General features: G+C 37.8%; 1 protein-coding gene across 2 annotated transcripts in view; it reads right to left on the bottom strand.

The window, feature by feature from the left end:
- The window catches only part of ITGB6 (integrin subunit beta 6), a 153,385-nt gene that overhangs the window by 13,525 nt on the left and 119,205 nt on the right, over positions 1–20,655 (bottom strand). For both annotated transcript variants that reach the window (XM_028510994.2, XM_036023399.1), the window contains 5 exons: positions 19,177–19,311; positions 18,550–18,967; positions 11,347–11,569; positions 8,647–8,744; positions 2,761–2,880 (listed from right to left, as the gene is read on the bottom strand). In XM_028510994.2, the coding sequence (XP_028366795.2) occupies positions 2,761–2,880; positions 8,647–8,744; positions 11,347–11,569; positions 18,550–18,967; positions 19,177–19,311 (994 nt within the window). The remainder of the gene's footprint in view (positions 1–2,760; positions 2,881–8,646; positions 8,745–11,346; positions 11,570–18,549; positions 18,968–19,176; positions 19,312–20,655) is intronic.

The following is a 20,655-nucleotide window of genomic DNA, read 5'->3' as shown; positions in this document are numbered from 1 at the left end:
TTTCAGATAATGTATTCTTCACTTCTGACTGGTCCTCTTTCATGGCTTCCATATCCTTTTACATGCTGTTGAATATCCTTACAACCATTACTTTGAACTCTATATCTGATAAATTGCTTGCTTCCATTTCATTTAGCTCTTTTTCTACAGATTTCTCCTGTTGTTTTTTTCTCATTTGGGGCTATATTTTTGTGTCCCCATTTTGGCTGACTCTTTGTGTTTGTTTCTAAGTATTAGATAGATCTGCCACAACTCCCAGTCTTCATAGGGTACACTTATATATTAGGTATCATGTGGGGTGCAGTGGTGCAGTCTCCTTGATCATCTGAGCTGGGTGCTCTAAGTATGTTCCTTGTGTGGGTTATGTAGTCCTTCCCATTGTAACTGAGTCTTGATTACTATTGGCCCATTCACACATGGGATCAACCCTCAGGCTGGGTGACTGTTAGGCTCAATCCAAACCATGATGTATGAGCTGCTATGTAAGTGTGGACCACATGAAGTGGAATTTGCCTTAGAAAAGTCTAGTGCCTGCCACAATCTTCCTTTGGATATGCCACTTGTGAACTTGCTTTAAAATTTAGAATTAGTGTTCTAAATTTTATAAACACTTATTGGGTCCTACTCTGATGTTGTCTAAAGCTGACCCCTGGGTGTATTGGTTCTGGGCCTCTTGGGAATGACTCTGGTTCAAGATGATGTAGATGTTGCCTGTGACCGGTTCTCAGCAACCTGTTTGGAGCTACAAGCAATCCACAGTTTGTGGCTGCCTCTCCTGGGCCTTGGTGTGCAGGGGAAGGACCAAACTGTGCATCATAGTTGACTTTTACCAACCCTGGGACCGGGGACAGGTCAGCAAAAGTCCCAAGGCACAGCATGGTACTGGCATAAAAAAGACATATAGATCAATGGAACAGAATAGAAAACCCAGGAATAAATCCATACCTTTATAGTCAATTAATATTTGACAGAGGAGGCAAGCACATACAATGGGGTAAAGATGATCTATTTAATAGATGGTGTTGGGAAGACTGGACAGATACATGCAAAAAAAAACAAAGAAGAAACTTGACCACCTTCTTACACCATACACAAGAACAAATTCAAAATGGATTAAAGACTTAAATGTTCAACCTGAAACCATAAAATCCTAGAAGAAAACTTAGGCAGTAAAATTTCAGACACTGCTCATAGCAATATTCTTTCTGACATATTACCTCAGGCAAAGGAAGCAAAAGAAAAAATAAACAAATGGGACTATATCAAACTAAAAAGTTTTACACAGCAAAGGAAACCATCAACAAAATGAAATAACAACCCACAGAATGGGAGAACATATTTGCCCATACATCTGGTAAGGGGTTAATATCTAAAATTTAAAAAGACCTTAGAAAACTCAATACCAATAAAACAAACACTCCAATTAAAAAATGGGCAAAGGATCTGGATAGACAGATATCCAGCAAGGACATACAGATGGCCAATAGACATATGAAAAGATGCTCAATGTCACTAATCATCAGAGAAATGCAAGTTAAAACCACAATGTGATATCACCTCACACCTGTCAGTATGGCTAGTGTCAATGAATTAACAAAAAACAAGTGCTGGCAAGGATGTAGAGAAAGGGGAACCCCTTTGCACTGTTGGTGAGGATGCAGATTGATGCAGCCACTGTGGAAAGCAGTATAGAATTACCTCAAAAAATTAAAAATGGAACTGTCTTATGACCCAGTGATTCCTCTCCTGGAAATATATCCAAAGAACCCTAAAACACTAATTCTAAAGAACATAAGCACCCCTATGTTCAGCAGAGTTCTTCACAAGAGCCAAGATTTAGAAGCAGCCCAAGTGTCCATCAGTACATGAGTGCATAAAAAAGCTGTGGTACAGTTACCCAGTGGAATACTACTCAACCCTGGCCAGGTGGCTCAGTTGGTTAGAGTACCATCCCCAATATGCAAAGGCTGCAGTTTTGATCCCAGGTCAGGGCAGTTATAAGAAACAACCAATGAATGCATAAGTAAGTGGAACAACAACTCATCATTTCTCTCTCTATGTCTTTAAAATCAACCAATAAAATGTTTTTAAAAGGTATAAAATGTTGACAAAGTACTTCCCACTCCCAAAAAAAAAGAAATATTACCCTTTGCAACAGCATAGAAGCACCTAGAGAACATTTTGCTGAGTGAAATAAGCCAGTCAGAGAAAGACAAATAACATATGATTGATTTCACTCATATGTGGAATCTAATGAACAAAATGAACTAACAAGCAAAACAGAGACAGACTCATTGGTAGCAGGCTGACAACTGTGGGTGAGGGCATTTGAGGGCTAGTTGGGGTTTGGAAGGAGTGAGCACCAAGGAATAAAAGAGATAAAATACTCATGGACACAGATGATAGTGTAGTGATTGCTGGAGAGAGACGGGTGGGGAGAGATGGGGAAGTGAATGGTGGGGATAAATGGTGATAGAAGGAGACTTGACTTGGGGTGGTGAACATACAACACAGTGTACAAATGAGGTATTGTGAAATAGTGCAACTGAGACCTGTATAATTTTGTCACCACAAAAAAAAATTTAATTAAAAGAAAAGAGATTGGAACATATCAAAACTTTTAGTCATTGGGAAAGTAGAGGCACTCATCATAAATTTGGAAATGTCTTTCCTGGCAAGCCTCCAAAGTGTCTTTCTGGTTGTTTTCTCCTCTCTCATGTAGTATCACTTACCGTCGACAATGGAAGTCATGCCACTCACCTTTCTCGTTAATGCTGTGAATGATGGTTTTTCCTTCGTTATCTGCAGTTATTAGGAATGTAATAAGACATTCATTTTCTCCTTGCAGAGAACAGGAAACAGAACTATCCTTTGAGAAATCTATGGATAAAGGAATCATTCATTAGGTTAAGTGAGTTTTCAAAAGAGATTATTTTTGAAGCAAAGTAGTATTGAGTTTTAATATGCAAATAGGAAATTTCAACATTGCAGAATAAGAACAGAAAAGACATAGGATTTTTTTCTTACAAATTGAGGTTTTAGTTTCTACTCACATTCCAGAAAAACAGTTCCAGGTGTGGTCAATCAGGACTGACCATCAAATGCACCTATCAAACTAATGGGGGCAGGATTTCAATAGAGTGAAATACTTCAAGGCAGGCATGCCTAGCTGTCTTGGGAATAGAATGGTCCTGACTATGGTAATGAGAGGGCTATATGTTCTTCTTGGCTGCAAGCATCTGGGAGGAAGCCTAGATTACATTTCAGAAAGAGACTACACAGTCTAAACAGATACTGATACTTCTACGGGGGCCTTTCCCACAATGCCATAGCCAAGATTGCTGGCCATGTAAGTCACAACAGTAAACATAGATTAATATTAGGGAATGAAGACTGAAGTATTGTGTAGCTCAGGGGCCAGCAGGATAAAGGTAAACCTCAGATCAAAAAAGCCTGGGATGACAGTTGCTTAAACATTCAGCATAGCCTCTTTCTTAACTAAAAAAATAATAACAATCCAGTTTTCCTTAAATCTTTTCCAAATAGAAATTATTTTCTTACTGAGCTTATTCAAGAGGCAGAAAATGAATGTCATATCAGAAATTAAAAAGATAGTAAAATGGTCAACCTAAGATATTAACACTATTTATCAAAGATTCTAGTGGTCTGGTACAGATGCCAAAATTAGGTAGCATTTTCCCAGTTTAAAAACAACTTACTTAGAGTTCCCCTATCTTATAAGCTGGAGACTTTTCATGATACAGTTACACACATTTTTACTGAAACCTGTAAATACAATGATGTTTGTTATTAACCTAAAATTTAAAACACATTTGTCTAAGTGTACTGTGACACAATGGATCAGAATATTAAAACTGGGATTGTCCCAGATAACCTTGAACATACTCTTGCTAAACTTATAAATTTCCTAATTAGCTTCAATATAAAAAAGTTTTAATAAAAGAGAATCTATATGTGTTGCTCTGACTCTAACAAAAAAATAGGCTGTTTTTTGGCTCAAGAATGTCATAGCCATAGAAAGATAGAAATATTAAGTATGTTTGCCTTTAATGTTTAAGATAAAAACTTCATGTCAGGGTTTGTGAGAAATATGCCTATATTATCTATGAAAACAGGGACTAGTAAAATATTTAGTAATATTAATAAAATTTCAGATGATTGGTTTAAGTGTTTATGAATCTATTACAAGCACCTGTGTACATAGGAATATTGAGCAAACAAATTACAAATCATTCTAATTTGGTCATTCCCAAATGTTTATGCAGAGCAAAGGAAATCATCGACAAAATAAAAAGACAACTCACAGAATGGGAGAACATATTCACTGATATATCTGATAAGTGGTTAATATCCAACATTTATGAAGAACTTATAAAACTCAACACCAGGAAAAAAAAGCCCCTCAAAACCCAAAATAACCCCATTTTTAAAAGGGCAAAGGCCTTGAATAAACACTTATCCAAAGAGGACGTACAGATGGCCAATAGACATATGAAAAAATGCTCAACGTCACTAATCATCAGAGAAGTGCAAATTAAAAGCACAACAAGATATCATCTCACACCTGTCAGAATGGCTACCATCAATAAATCAACAAACAAGTGCTGGTGAGATTGTGGAGAAAGGGGAACCCTTTTGCTCTGTTGGTGGGAATGCAGACTGATACAGCCAATGTGGAAAGCAGTATGGACATACCTCAAAACATTAAAATGAATCTGCCTTTTGACCCAGTGATCCCACTTCTGAGAATATATCCCAAGGAACTTAAAACACTAATTAGAACATAAGCACTCCTATGTTCATTGCAGAATTATTCACAATTGCCAAGATATGGAAGCAGCCCTAGTGTCCATCAGTAGATGAGTGGATAAAACAACCATGGGACATTTACACAATGGAATTCTACTGAGCCATAAAAAGAAGAGAATTTTACCCTTTGCAACAGTATGGATGGACCTGGAGAACATTATGCTATGTGAAATAAGCTTGTAAGAGAAAGACAAATATTTATAATCTTACTCATATGTGGAATCTAATGAACAAACTGAAATAACAAGGAAAATGGGGACAGACTCATAGATGGAGAGCAGGATGACAGCTCATGGGGGAGTTGAGGCTTGAAGGGATTGAGCAGAAAGGAAACAGGACTCATGGACATGGACAACAGTGTGGTGACTGCTGGGTGAAGGGGGTGTAAGGGAACTAAATGGTAATGGAAAAAATACAATAAAGATAAAAAATGCCCCCTTCCCCCACCAAAAAAAGAAATCTAATTGCAAACCATTCTCATTTGGCCATTCCCAAATGTTTATGATTATCTAAATCACCTCGGAGTTCTGAAAATACAGATTGTAGAGATCCACCCCTGGGCATTCTATTTGAGAGATCAGTAATATGTACAGGTGTTTGTATTTTAGTGAGGTGTTTAATAGTATTTTTAATAAAGTGGTTCTGATAAAGAGATTTGGGAACCTCTGGGCAACAGTTGATTAATGAAATTTGTGTTATTTCACATGTTTGATAGCAACAGACCTAAATATATATAATTCATACTTTAGTCATTTCTTAGACAGCCTTCAACACATTTCCTCCTGCCAAGGCACTCCAATGAACTAAGATTCATCAAGTTTTGGGGAATATGCCTTTTCCTGTTCAGCTTGCTTTTTCCTTCCCTCCTTCCCTCCACCATGACAGTGCACACCCACTCTGTTCCTCTTGAACTTACTTGATGGAACATTTTATTCTCAGGCAGAAAATATGTGGAGAGCTTATAACACTCTTTTCAGTAATATTAATCCTGCTTTTCTATTTTGTTTTAAATAGCTACACTGAAGCACAGGGAGGCTTAGTTTACTTGGCCAGGATTATTTAAGTTTTAATGGAACTGCTCATACGACCTTTAAATCATGACTCCCTTCTTACTTTTTAATTAATTCACTACTCCTTTTCATGATGCTTAGGACTCTAGACTTGGCCTGTTTTACAGTGTTTGGGTATTAAAATGGTATTATTGAATGTGTAATGAAAGGGTCCAGCTTGGGCTGGAGATTTGCATAATTAGCTGCTAAGGTTTTCTTTTGTTGTTCCTAAGAAATGAAACTTTCTTTTTAACCCACCTTTATGAGTGCCAGCAGTGCTGCTGTTCTAGAATAATACAATGAAAATAAGATCTCAGGCACTCCAGGAAATCATACTTAGATAGAAAGGAAGAAATGTGAGAATGGGGGTGAGGAGGCCCAGGTCTAGCAAGGTCCAGGAAAAACGGGGAAAATATAAACTGTCTGTACCATTGAACCAAGATAACTATGTGTTAAAGACCTCTGCTCCAGGGCCAAGTCAGTAGTTTTCAGAGAAAACAGTTTCCCAAGGAGGAAAAAAAAGGGTTCTGTGGTCAGATAAGATTGAGTACCTAGAAAACTGTGTATTTATCACAGCCACTTCCCTTTGCCTCTCCTGAAAATTTGCAATGCACATGTAAATTACTGTGCATAAGAACTCACAGGAGTCCTTCAAGAAAACAAAAGGCTTAGCTTCCTATCTCTGAAATGTATATGACCATGGAGATTTATTTTGTTTGTTTAGCACTTTTAGAATTAGCATCTGATGGAACACATGGAACACACCGTGAGCAACAATGCTCTGAGTACATGGATGTTGGGGTAAATTAATGATGTCTCTTTCAGTAAAATGAATTGAATAAAATTAAGCCATGCTCTCACAAGTCATCACTGAGCAGTTTGAGAACAATTTATTGGGATTATAAAGTTATACTCATTTTACTCTCCCCGTCTTTGTTGGGGAGGGTGAGCTGATAAAAGACCATATGGAAGAGCAAATATGTCATGATAATTTCAAGGAGATCTGATCAATAGCATAACTGGGTGAGTAAGTTGAAATAGGACTCATAAACAGGCTCATTACAAAAGTGACTTTCCAATTCATAGGCTGACAATTATATATCTTTCCCAAATTCATCAAGATTAGTGCTTTTAAATAGTATTAGTAATCCAATTATTATTTTTAACTCCTGAGTTAGAAATAGTTGCATTTACCTTTCTTGAAGATGATTTAGTCAATTACACAAAAAAATAATGCAAATATTTTAAATGCCACTTGGGACCTAGTCTTCATCTCAAATCCAAGCATTTATGATAAGGTACTGAGAAAACTATGTATTTAAATATAGTAGTGCCCTGGTCATGATTTACATGTTTCCAAGGTTCACTCCCTTTTTCCCCTTACATATTAGATTTTCCATGCTGCTACTGAATTGAGTTCTAGTGATTTGTAGGGCATTTCCTACAATTTTTAGTCATTTCTTGGACACCCCTGGCAAATATCCCAGATGTTTGCTGTGAAATTAAGCCAGAAGGATATGCCGAGACCTTGCACTAGTTACTAGTGTGGACAGCCCACGAATGGCACTTTACTCAGTGCTTTGCGGGCATCTTACCTTTGTTATTAGTATAAGGTACACACCATTTTGTCCAATTTACAGCTATTTGACATATTTTTCTTTAGTCAACAGAAAAAAGACAGACGAGGGGTTTTATGAGTGCTTAATCATGCCCCTCCATATGGGGTTACTCAACTGGGTACAGTCAGAAATCTCAATTTTGAAACAATGTAGGTAATTTTCAAAACAATATAAATGTCACTAACTTATTTCTCCTTGAAAATGGATTAATTTTGGTATCCTAATTCCATCTATTCCAGACACATATCCTAGAGGGTCATGAATTAGTGTCTTGATTATGCCACCCCACTGGAGATACATCTTGGTGGCCCTCTGAAGCGTGCAGAGCAGCTGTCCCCCCCGAGCAGCATGACAACGCAGAGGGTTTGCGGTGATGGAAAAACCAGTTCCCCCAGATTGTCCCTTTAGGAGGAGTCAGTCATCTTCTTGGTTTTAATGTTCACAAATTATCTTTTAAATGGCTTTCCCGGCTAAAATACAACCCATTTAAATATTTGAGATGTCAATTTGCCAGTAGAAAAAATATGCTTTTAAGTAATTATATTTAAAAATGACAGGCGGAAAGCAAGAGCTGGGATTGCTAAGCAGTTAAAGGTATCAGGCTCTTCTCGTATTTGGGGGTGAGACAATGGGGAGGTAAGGGTGGCCATGCAATGCTCATGTTTGGAAAGTTGGGAGTGAAAACATTCTGAGGGGAGGGGAGGAAAAATGGTCCCTAACCAACAACTGCCTGGTGTCTGAGGACTTACCAGGAAACTCATGTTACACTCTGCACTGTCCTATTTTGAAATAAGGCAATGATAGAGGATGATTTCAGGCTTGGGGGGTTAACATTTAGACATTTCTTCAATGTTTTTCTTTCTAATTCAAACAATATAGCATTCTGGAATTCTCTACAGTTGCATTTGTTAAGCAGAGGTGAACTTGCAAATGGAGCTGAAGTCAAATGAAATAGCCTTGACTTTAAAATTCTTGTATCCCCAATCATCAAGATTTAGGCTTATGGAATACATTTCCCTTTAACAACTAGAATGAGTGAACTAACACTGTGGTATAAATGCAGTCAAGCTACCCAAAACCCTAGCACAGAGTTTCTGCCTCTCAGGAACTATGTAAAGAAAAGGAAAACAATTTAAGACAAAGACAACCTTCTTCTTCATTGATGGTCACGCCAGCTAGTTTGCATTTGTCAGCACATTCTTCACGGGCCTGGGCATCTTCAGACAGGTGGCATTCAATGCAGCTCCTGTGAACATTATTCAACAGAGCTTATCAGTTCATGCCGGCAGCTGGGATGTTGCTTTAATGCTGTAGCAGCAATTCATGCTACAGGAGTGTCTCATACAGGACGATGCCTTTTGTTACTTTCCTAAGATAGTTGGGTGATGTCCAAGCGGAAGCTGCTTTATTCTGATTTCCACTCAGTAATCAATGTTCCCTGAGCCAGCCTTGATAATAATTACTAACCTCATTTATCTCTAATGATTGCTTAAGTTTTTTTTAAAAAAGTCAATTACAAAGCCTCCTAATTATTTTGGTATTTGATTTAGCTGTGTTTTCTTTTCTGATTTTCCTGGGAAGGGTTTATGCTGCTAAAATGTAATTACAGATTAGACAAAGTTTGAATTTCTTAACATACGTGGTCCATATTTTAACAAGAATTCATACATGTCATGAATGACTATTTTTAAAAAAAGGTTCACTTTTCTGCAACTCTTTAAAGTTAATCCAAACAGTGATAGGGATATTTTCAAAAGCTGAGTATTACAGGCTGGATCCTCATTAATGCAGGCTTTTAAATAAAAGATTGTTACTTACAGAAAAGTGTGTTTCTAAGAACATAGCCCAGAAATTAAGTTATTGTAATGATGTCTATATAACAAAGTAAAACTTGGACCCTGAATTAACCTTATGCTGAAAATCACTTCACAAACACATTGTGTGTGGAGTAAGCCAACACAGCAAAAGTTTTCTTACTGTGCACATACATCATGGTGCCTCTCTCTTCCGCTGGCCATGGAAACATACACTCTTCTCAGCGTCCATTCTCCACCCTCACCCATGCCTTGTCACATGTCAGCTGAAACCTCACTTCCTTAGGCAAGTCTTCCATGACTCTTACCAGTTAGTTCCCTACAGTGGGCGCCTCTGAGTTCCTCTGAAGGAAGGGCTTGAGAGCAGCAATCTGTGTGGGAGTGGGGATAGAAGTCTTGTCTGAAAGCTTCCTTGCATTGTATGCATACTGCATTTATCTAAGTTCTATATTTATTTGGAGTGGCTTTGCAGGATGTTGCTGCAGATGGTGGAAGCCCTTAGACCCTCCACCCCTTTGTGTGTCTCACTGATGGCTGCCCAGTCCAGTCTGGCGGGCCTGTCTCCTGCCATATATGGAGTTTCTGCCTTAAAGCACCTTACGTATCGCCTATTGTAACTGTCAGTCTAGGTATCATCATAATTACTTTTGTTTTTTTAATTTTATTATTCAGTTACAGTTTATATATGATATTATTTTGTATTAGTTGCAGGTATACAGCATAGTGGTTAGACAATCACATACTTTCACGAAGTGTTCCCCCTGATATTCCCAGTACGCTAATCATAATTACTTTTAAATATGTGCTTTCCCACTAGATTCTCATCACCAGTGATGGTGGGAGCTATAATAGTTTTGGCCATCACTCCGTGCCTGTGGCCTAACATGGTTCCTGGCATACTACTGTGCACCTCCTTGGTAAATGAATGCGTGAATGAATAAATGGAAGTATGGACTCATTTCAAAACTAACATAAACACCACAGAGATCACTGTGATCAACCTGATTCCTCAAATTTAAACTACTTTGACTATTAATTTCTTATCTTATAAACCAGATTTGAGATTGAATCATGTTAACATAACATGTTAACACAGAAAACAAAATAGAAAAATAATAGAAGAACCAACTTAAAAGGACATTTTACATTAAATTCTATTCAGATAAGTCTATGTCTCCATCTTCTTGGCATATGTCCAGGCACAGTGACAGACAACTTTTAACACCTGAATGGTGAGCAACCACTGGGCAAATATGGGTTTTCTTCATTCACATTGGAAATGCAAATGCCACCACTTTGGGTACCAGAGTTAATGAAAATATGAGCTATTTAAACATCTTGGCTGCACAATGTATCATACACTAATGTCATAACACAACCAATTTGGAGACTTGTTTCACTTAACCTATAAGTGTTGCCCCACTTCCATTAAGAAGTTAGCTGCCCACCAAAAAAACCAGTTTCTTTTCTGGAGAATAAGAAAGTATGTTTTGTTGTTGTTGTTGTTCATATGGTATAAAAGGAAATATAATCTGCAATAGTTGTACAGAATGACAACTAAAGGAAGGTGCCAAAGAGCGTGAGTGGTAACGAAGTGGGAAGAAACTGAAAGCCGGGATTGTCTTTCTGCCTCTTTGCCTCCAAGGGTCTGTAGATAAGAATGAATCAGTATGGTCAGGCTTATAAACTTGTAGATAAGAAAGAAGCTTATCTGTTTCCCCTGAAGAAGTACTGAATGTAGGTGTCCTCGTCTACCCCCAGGGTATTCCTTATGTGTGAATGGCTTTGTAACTGAGAGGCTATCTGATGTTATCAGTGTGGGACATCAGCTCAGCTTCCCTTGCTGGTCTCTAGCAGGAATGTAACATTGTGGTCCTGAGGATCACAGGGGCCTTAGGGCTTATGTATTTTGATGGGTGCTTGGAGACCAAACCCTGCAAAAGCAATCTGACATCTGAGTTTATCAAATGTTATTATAACTTTGATCATCATGAAATATGTGGACAAAGGGACTGAAGAAAGTAGAGACCTTACCGTTTAGAATTACAGAGATCACCACAGGTAGGACAACGTTCACAGGTCAGCCCTGAGGCTCCAGGGTGCGTGCAAACACATCTGCCACAAATGCAGTCCCCTCGCCCACTGCAAAGCACCCCATCTTCAGAGGTGCACGAGTCCATACTGGTTGTACAGTTACAGTACTCGCCGGTCCAGCCAGCCCTGCACACGCATTCGCCACAGTCACAGTCGCCATTATCTGTAAAACAAAGTGCCCTGTGTTTCTTAGGGTCAAAACCTCATTCAGATTTTTGGGACCATCATTTCCGTTTGCCTTTAAACATCGTGAAAATGACTGAAGAAATCAAATGAGTGTGTGTGGAGAGAAAAAGGCAGTGAGAACAGATATTTTATGGAATATGTTCTGTTAACTGTGTATATTTATTGATTTGGCCTCTTAACTGAAGACCAACTTGATTACTTGATGTTATATCAAAGAGAATTCATAGCCAGATGAAAGGAGATTGTTGCTTTCACAATATTTTGTTTTAAGTTAAGGTGCCCTAGGATAGAGATACAAGACAGACCTGGATAATACCCCATATCTACAACACTCAAGCTCAATAATCATGAAAACCTCATCTATAAAACAGAAGGAATAAGATCTACTTCCAATGGTTGTGATCAAATGAGACAACATGTCAATCTCCTAGCTCTGCATCCACTCATTAGATGTCCTACAGACAAATTCTCAATTTGTGAGTGCTCAAAAAATTCGTTTATTTAACAAACTTTAATTGAGCATATATCATGTGACAAAGATTGTATTAGGCATAGAGACACAAAATTAAATAAGACAAGGTCGCTGAGCTTATAGTCTAGTGTCATGAGACAGACAAATAAATACTACTATTAATAAATACAATACAATATGATAACTATCATACTCACAAGGGAAGAGTTTCCAAATTAGACTAGAGATTTGGGGAAGTTTCCAGAGGAAGTGATGCTTGAGCTGAGTTTGGAAGATAAAGATAGAAGATAGAAGAGGATTACATGCATTTTAAGCAGAGAAAAAAAAGCATAGTTTACACCAGAAGTTTGTCATTGTGTGATCTGCCTAATACCCTCGGTAGTTTCAGGTGGATAGGGCCAAGGGTGGGGCAGGAGGGGAAGTGGGGAGGAGAGAAAGCCTGCAAAAAAAGTCAGAAATCACATAATGTAAAGCTTTGTGGACTAAAGTAAGAACTTTTGTCCTGAAAGTTATAGAATTTTAAATAGCGGAGAGACCTGAACAGACAGATATGTGTCTAGAAATATTCTGGTATCAGTAGAGTGGGTCAAACTAGACAGGAAAACCAGTTAGGAAGATTTAGGACCCTGGGACTTTGAGAATGGAGAAGAAGGGGTATGCAATCAGGCAACGGGCTGCTCCAGGTGTGGGTGTGATTGGTGCTGGATAGAGGGGGAGAGGAAGAGATAGAGGGATAGAACCCTCCCCAGGTGACGAGACTGAGCTGTTAAATGGGTGGTGCAGCTTTTCACTGACCTAGAATGAAAGTTATCTCATGCTCTACCTTATCCTCAGTGCCTGGCATAAAGTAGTGCTCAATTATTGAATGAATAGACTGTTCTGAAGCAGAGGAGGAAGAGAAGCCTTTGAGTGGGAACAAAACAAGGTCAGTTCTGATTCTGTTGAGTTTCCACAGGATGACCTGCGGGACATCCTAGTAGGCAGTTAAATACAGTTAAACTTTGAACAACATAGTGGTTAGGGATGCTGACCATGTTTTCCCCCCCACATAGGCGAAAATCTGTGTATAATTTTTGACTTCCATAAAATTTAACTAACAGCCTACTGTTGACTAGAAAGAAACCTTATTGATAGCAAAAGTAGTCAATCATCACATGTTGTGTATGTTATGTGTATTCACACAATGAAGTACACTAGAGAACATAAAATATTATTAAGAAAGTCATATGGAAAATACATTTACAGTATTTATTCCAAAAAAACTATACATAAGTGAACCCACACAGTTCAAGCATGTGTTGTTTAAGGGTCAACTGTATATACAGGGTAGGGCAAAAGTAGGTTTATAGTTGTGAGTATGCAAATCACAGAGTTTATTCTTGTATTATTTATTAATTATTATATTATTTTCCATACAAACAACTTTCCCCCCATCCTGTATATGGACCTGAAGCTTGCAGTTTGGGATCTACTAAAGATAGATGGCAGTTGAAATTGCTGTGGATCAGGTCATAGGGGATGCAGATTGTGTGACAAAATCCCTGTAGAGCACTTAAAATGTGATCAGAGAAAGGGATCCTTGCAGAAGGGGCTGGGAGGTAAGAGGGGAAGGGGGATGTTGCAGAAGCCTAGGGCAGAGATGGCTTGAAGAAGGAGGGTATAGAGACTTGCTACAGGTAAGAATCGCATCCAGTCCTGAAAAACTCCTCGTGGATCTGGACACATAATACTGTAAGAAATACTATGAAATAATAAATAAAGTGCTTAATATAATGGGCATGTGTATTCTTTCCATAATATTTTTGGGGGTTCTTGCCCTGCCCAAGATACTAAAATAGGCATTTATGTTCCAAACAGATAATATTTAGTTATAAATTTTATAACTGGTACTTTTCTTCAAGAAAAAAAAAATGTGTATCAGGCATTGCCTCATAGGTTTTGCTCTTCTAGCAACTTTCTGAAGGTACATAGGAGAGGTGGTGTAAGTGTGCAGATCTAGAGCCAGATAGCCAGAATCCTGGCCCAAGTACTTCCTGGCTAAGTGAACTTGGGGAAATTACTTAACCTTTCTGTGCCTTAGTTTCCATCATTAATAAGGAGGAATTATTAATATCTACTTGACAGGATTATTATTAAGGTTACATAAGATAAGCTTTAGGAAAAATAAAACTAAGTGATGAAGAGATAACCAATCTATCAGATGCAAAGTTCAAAACACTGGTAATCAGGGTGCTCACAGAACTGGTGGAATATGGTCACAAAATAGAGGAAAAAGTGAAGGCTATGAAAAGTGAAATAAACAAAAATATACAGGGAACCAACAGTGAAGGGAAGGAAACCAAGACTCAAATCAACAGTTTGGACCAGAAGGAAGAAATAAACATTCAACCAGAACAGAATGAAGAAACAAGAATTCAAAAAAATGAGGAGAGGCCTAAGAACTTCTGGGATAACTTTAAATATTCCAACATCTGAATCATAGAGGTGCTAGAAGGAGAAGAGAAAGAGCAAGAAATTGAAAACTTATTTGAAAACATAATGAAGGAGGACTTCCTCAATCTGGCAAAGGAAATAGACTTCCAGGAAGTCCAGGAAGCTCAGAATGTCCCAAAGAAGTTGGACCCAAGGAAGCACACACCAAGGCGCATCATCATTACATTACCAAAGATTAAAGATAAGGAGAGAATCTTAAAAGCAGTGAGAGAAAAGGAGACAGTTACCTACAAAGGAGTTTCTATTAGACTATCAGCTGATTTCTCAAAAGAAATCTTGAAGGCAAGGAGGGGTTAGAAAGAAATATTTGAAGTCATGAAAGGCAAGGACCTACATCCAAGATGACTCTATCCAGCAAATCTATCCTTTAGAATAGAAGGGCAGATAAAGTGCTACCAGATAAGGTCAAGTTAAAAAAGTTCATCATTACCAAACCTTTATTATATGAAGTGTTAAAGGGACTTGTCTAAGAAAAAGAAGATCAAAACTCTGAACAGTAAAATGACAACAAACTCACAGCTATCAACAAACAAACCTAAAAAAACAAAAACACACTAAGCAAACAACTAGAACAGGAACAGAACCACAGAAATGGAGATCACATGGAGGGTTATTACCAGGGAGGTAGAGGAGGGAGAATGGGGGAAAAGACACAGGGAATAAGTAGAATAAATGGTAGGCACAAAATAGACAGGGGGTCGTTAAGAATAGTATGGGAAATGTAGAAGCCAAAGAACTTATATGTATGACTCATGGACATGACCTAACAGGGGGTAATGCTGGTGGGATGTGAGGTGCAGAGTGGAGAATAAAGGGGGGAATGGGACAACTGTAATAGCATAATCAATAAAATATATTTAAAAGAAAAAATGCATATACACACTAAAGGCGTATTATATCTTTGTAATGAAAGGTAAGAGTTGAAATTTATATGTAAAAATATGAGCATAAATATATATTTACACACATTAAAAAGAAATATGGTTTGTAAATGAAAGGTAAGAGTTTAAATTTATCTGGATCCATAACATTAAGACATATTCTGACTGCATTTCATAACCTATTTAATTCATAATTGAACTAATTAATTCAAAGCTAAGAATAGTTAGGTGATTTAGGCCAAACCATTATTATACATAAGTTATCCTCTAAACTACAATTGCTCTTTGTTCTTCCTCAGCAAAAGAGGAAATTTACTTGCATGATAGGGAAAGATTGCTATAGTGAAGTTTATCCTTAAAAATAAATACAATTTATGAATATTGTCAAGTGCAATGCGCATGTCCAGATGCTTTGGGAATGCCCAAGTGTATCATTGCATAAGAATTAGTTGGCAGAAATCTAGAATATCTCTCAGGAGCTTTGTTCAGAATTAAGAAACCTTTTTGTTTGTTTGTTTGTTTGTTTGTTTTTATTTGTTTTTTTCTTAACAATTTTCATTTTATTTTCTTAATTTAAATATTTTGTTTATGCTATTATAGTCCCAATTTTTCCCCTTTCCCCCCATCTGCCCTGCCTGCCCCTCACTCTCACAGTCAATCCCCACACTGTGGTCTATGTCCATGGGTCATTCATATATATTCTTTGACTAATCCTGAGGACTTCTTGAAAGAAGGTTGAAGAAACCCTTCTTTCTGTGGGTCTTCTACAACCACCAACCTAGTCATAAAAGTTGTTAATTGATGTCCACAAATAACTAATTATCTTAAATACCTGTTTATAACACCACCACAACAAAACCTTTATGATAGCTTCATGTAGAAGCAAGAAGAAAACTAAGAATCACGAAAAAAGTATCAGGCTCTTTCAGAGCAACGGATCTTTCTGGAATGCCACTGACTGATAACTGTAAGTGCATACTGGCAGGAAGATTTTATTTGCCTATTAGAGTTTCTAGCCTCTTACAAGCAAAATATAAAAGACTAATGGAATTTGGGCAAGAAATAAAAGGAGTGGAGTCCTGTATCTGTGAGTGCCTACAGATGGAGAGGAGCACTGTGATAACAGCCCTTTGGAGAAGCGGCACATCGTTGTGAAGTAAGTGAGGTCTACACAAGAACTGAAGCTGTGGCATACTCGGGGCTCTGCTGTGACCGACAGTGTCCATTCACAAGACCAGGCACATAGTAGGTACTCCATAACTATTTGTTGAATTTGGATAACTGTACTGAATTTTATCATACCTTCTAATAAGGGACATTACTAATAATAGAGTAACATCCTGTGCAATATTACCAAAAAAACAAAATAGCTTTGAGAAACAGTAATGGTTGGGTACCATAAATTACCCCAAAGAATGAAGGCAATTAGCACTGGTGAAGTTTGGAGTCCAACTGAAGTAATCATTGTATTTTCTAAGTAGAATTTCTTTAGCAATCACTGCATCTGGTACAAAATGGCACTACTGTCAGACCTTGGGAACTACAATGCACAGATCAAATCCCAGTTTTTTTAGTTTATTTCTGTTTGCATGCATGGTATAAAACAAAATGAAAGACCATCAAGAAAGTGGAAGAACTGTGTTGCTGAACACAATTCAGCAATTTGTACTGCCCTAGATCTCTTTGATCTAAGATTTAAAGGGTGAAATATAGGTGGGATTAGTATTGCTATTATATTGTATTAGGTTACACTTAGGATTTTTTGAAAGGCAATTTCAAATGTTTTGAGCACATATATTATCGAAAGATTTTTATTAGAAATGCAACCTGGGGTTCTGCTGGAAATATGCTTCCCAAGACATGGCAGTAGTCTTTGGCTTTAGATTTCGTCCTGTGTACATGCTGTCAAAAGGAGACTAATGTGGGTTTGGAAACACACCCACTAAATAAAGAAATACACCTTGCAGTGAAAAGGGAGAAAAATGTGTCTCATTCTGGACAGACCCTAGATTTTTCACTCCCTGGGGGAAGAGAGAAGGCAGCCTCAGAGGGACCTATTCCTAGCAAAAGCAGCAGCAGAGAAATGAAGTGTAGGTACACTTCTAAGGGTATCCTAGGGTTTTCAAAGAGTGTGGAATACTTTGTGGTTTCTTTTCTCAGGCCTCCTTTCCTGAAAATCAGTCTCTTTCATATGATCCTGACACTGTGGTTTGGAAAACACAACTTGCTTAGTTTTCTCTGAAGATAATGGCTTTCTGTTTTAAAAAGCTGCCTGCTTACACAATGTGAAAAGGGAAGACATGAGAGCTTAAATTCAGCACTTACTATTTTGACTGTGATCATTTTAGGGTATATGAACACATTTGTAAATCTTGTCTTAATAGATAATCTTTAAATACATACACACATATCTGAATGATGACATAGCAGTCATGTTATATATATTATATTCTTTGAAGTAGTTTTATATCTACAAAGAATATTAGAACATGAGTATTTCTATTTAAAAATTTTCTGTTTCAAAAAATTTCAGAATTTTATTTTTTACCCTATCAAAACCATCTTTATTATACCCAGTTTCTAACTTAGTACCTATCACATAACGGATGTTAAAAAACATTTGTGAAAATAAAGGCTCTGAAAAATCCCTTAAGGCTTTTTGTGTCCTTTGTTCTTGACATTATGCCCCTTAAACAGCTTGTTTTTAATGTTTTCCAAAGTAATAGGCATTTAAGAGTTGGGTGTGATACCCAGCAGACTGATCCAGAAAAGTCTGAAACATAATGAAGTTCAAATTACATGAAGTTGTGCGGAGTCTGTGTAATAACCAAAGGGAAGGCATTTTCATCTTTTACCTGTTTACTATTTGGGAAATAATAATAGAGATGCAAATTGAATTGTCAGTTATCTCTCTCCAAATGAATGCAAGAACCGGAAAAAAATAGAAAAGATCAGTTACTTTAGGTCTAAAGATTAACCCATCTCATCTGATCAGCAAATATTTATTGAGCATCTACTATGCCCAAGCAACTGTGGAAGTTTTAAAAGATGAAGAGCCCCTTCTTGACACTTACCTAGCAGAAGAATAAGGTGGACTTAGATGTAACCTACCTCCGCAGAGCAGCCCTTTGTGTCTCACGCAGGAGAAATTGTCACACTGGCAGTAAGGCCCGTAAATGTTTCCATAGGGAGACAAGTGGCAGATGCACTGCCCACAGTAGCAATCGCCTCTTCCACTGCATGAGGGGTAATCTGGGGCCTCCTTGCAGGCATTTGTGCTCATGATGTCCTCCCCACACTCGCAGCGAGGACCCATGTGGCCGGGGTTGCAGGCACACACACCACACTGGAAGGAGCCGTTCCCATTGTGGCATTTGGAGCTGTTCACTTCCACTTCTTTTTGACAGTCACAGATGCATTCTGGAGTGACAAGTATTTCTAGGGCATCCCCAAGCCCTACAGGCTTTATGATAATGTGCCTGCTTCTTTTCTCACAGTTTGGTATACTCACAGTCACGTTGAATGAAGCCTGGAAAAGAAAATGCTAATTATCTTCTATGCACCAAAATGCATGGGAGGAAACCAAGCCACATGGGAATCTGCTTTGCCAAAAGCATTTACATGTTAGAAAATCTTTATTAGGAAATTCTTGAAGGGAAAAGTCCAGCTTCAGTGCATTCAGGTAACTCCTAACTTATCCTAATATTTTTTCAGACCATCTATGGGCCATCTACTTACCGTATCTCCCACTTTCATGTGAGAGCATTTCTTTTGGTGTGGGAAGAAGGTGCTGTTGTTACAGATTGCCGTGAATGACAGGTTAAGTCCTTCTGTGTCTCCTAATACTTCCAGCTCCACCTCAGATCGTAGTTCCTTTCATTAAGACATAAAGAGTTAAATGGGGTTGCAACTGGAAAACACAGCCAGAAGAAGAATCTGGGAATCATGTTTATTGAACTACAGAAGAATAAAATTAGACTGTGCATAAAGGAAATTCACAATATCAGTCAAGTAAGCAAGATACACACATACAACCATATTTTATCAAATCTAAGATGTTAGCAATTATAAGATTCACCATTATTTGATAACAAACTGTGACAGAATGACCTCAAAGTCATTCTGTACAACATATGAATCAATGCCATAAGTTTGTCATTGCTTTGAAAATTATTTTACCTATTCTGAGAGATCTGGAAAATTCTCTGTCCCTGAGTTGCATTGTTTGGCATATAAGAGACAATTCTTTCACTTGTACTGAGCAACAAAGTGTAACATCTTTTTCTTGTAACTGCCATAATTTTTCAGTTCCCATAAAGCAGCTGGTGGTTGCTTTGCAAGGAATACAGAACTGCAGTCATTCCTCCAATAATGAATACTGTATTTGCTTCCCTGATATCAAATGTATGCCCTGCAGCTCTGTTTTGGTACATTTCTGCATATATAATAACTTTTCATTTTAATATCAAATCAAAGTGTATACTTTTAAAGATATTTTACAATGACAATTATTCTCAACATTTATAGTACAAAGAGTACTCTTAAAAAATTGGTGTAACTATATAGTTATGCCCAGTGCATATATACATGTACAGGAAATGAAAACTACAGCATGACTTCTGCCCACTGCCAGCATTTGTGAGACACCATTAATTATCTAAAATGTATCCCAGTTCTAGAGATGTTAAAATTTGGGAGAGACTGTGCCTTGAATTCGTTAAGTACCTATTTTATATTTAGTGTCGAGTCAGGTCTGGGGGAATGAGTCTAAGTCCAGATTTCTTCAAGTGCACCTACCTTCAAGATGATCATCATCTTACTCAAAAAAACAAGATGGATAGAGTGTCAATCAATGTGCCATTAAATTGAAAAGCATTATATAATACAGATGAGAGTTTAAGACAGTCCAGAACAGTGAAAGCTGAAGTATTAGAAGACTAGTCCTTAACAGCTGTTGGATTTAGATGTGTGGAGGGGATGACAATGGTATCTCAGGGAAGGAGCTCAGAAAAGAGAAAGATCAGTGCCAGGAGTGGTACAGAATGAAGACAAGGGCTTTCAGACCAAGCAAACATTCCAACTGTCCTGGGAGACACCAGACAACAAAGAGGCCTGCGGTTTAGAGAGGTGAGTTTAGACCCATGGTAAACATCATCGACAGCTTTTAAGCAGGGGTTCAACCCACTGAAGACACAGTGAGAAGGTAGTTTTCCAGAA

Source organism: Phyllostomus discolor, chromosome 4 (genome assembly GCF_004126475.2).
Source record: "Phyllostomus discolor isolate MPI-MPIP mPhyDis1 chromosome 4, mPhyDis1.pri.v3, whole genome shotgun sequence".
NCBI lineage: Eukaryota > Metazoa > Chordata > Mammalia > Chiroptera > Phyllostomidae > Phyllostomus > Phyllostomus discolor.
The sequence above is the reverse complement of the archived record's forward strand: the minus strand, read 5'-3'. Positions and strand labels throughout refer to the sequence as shown.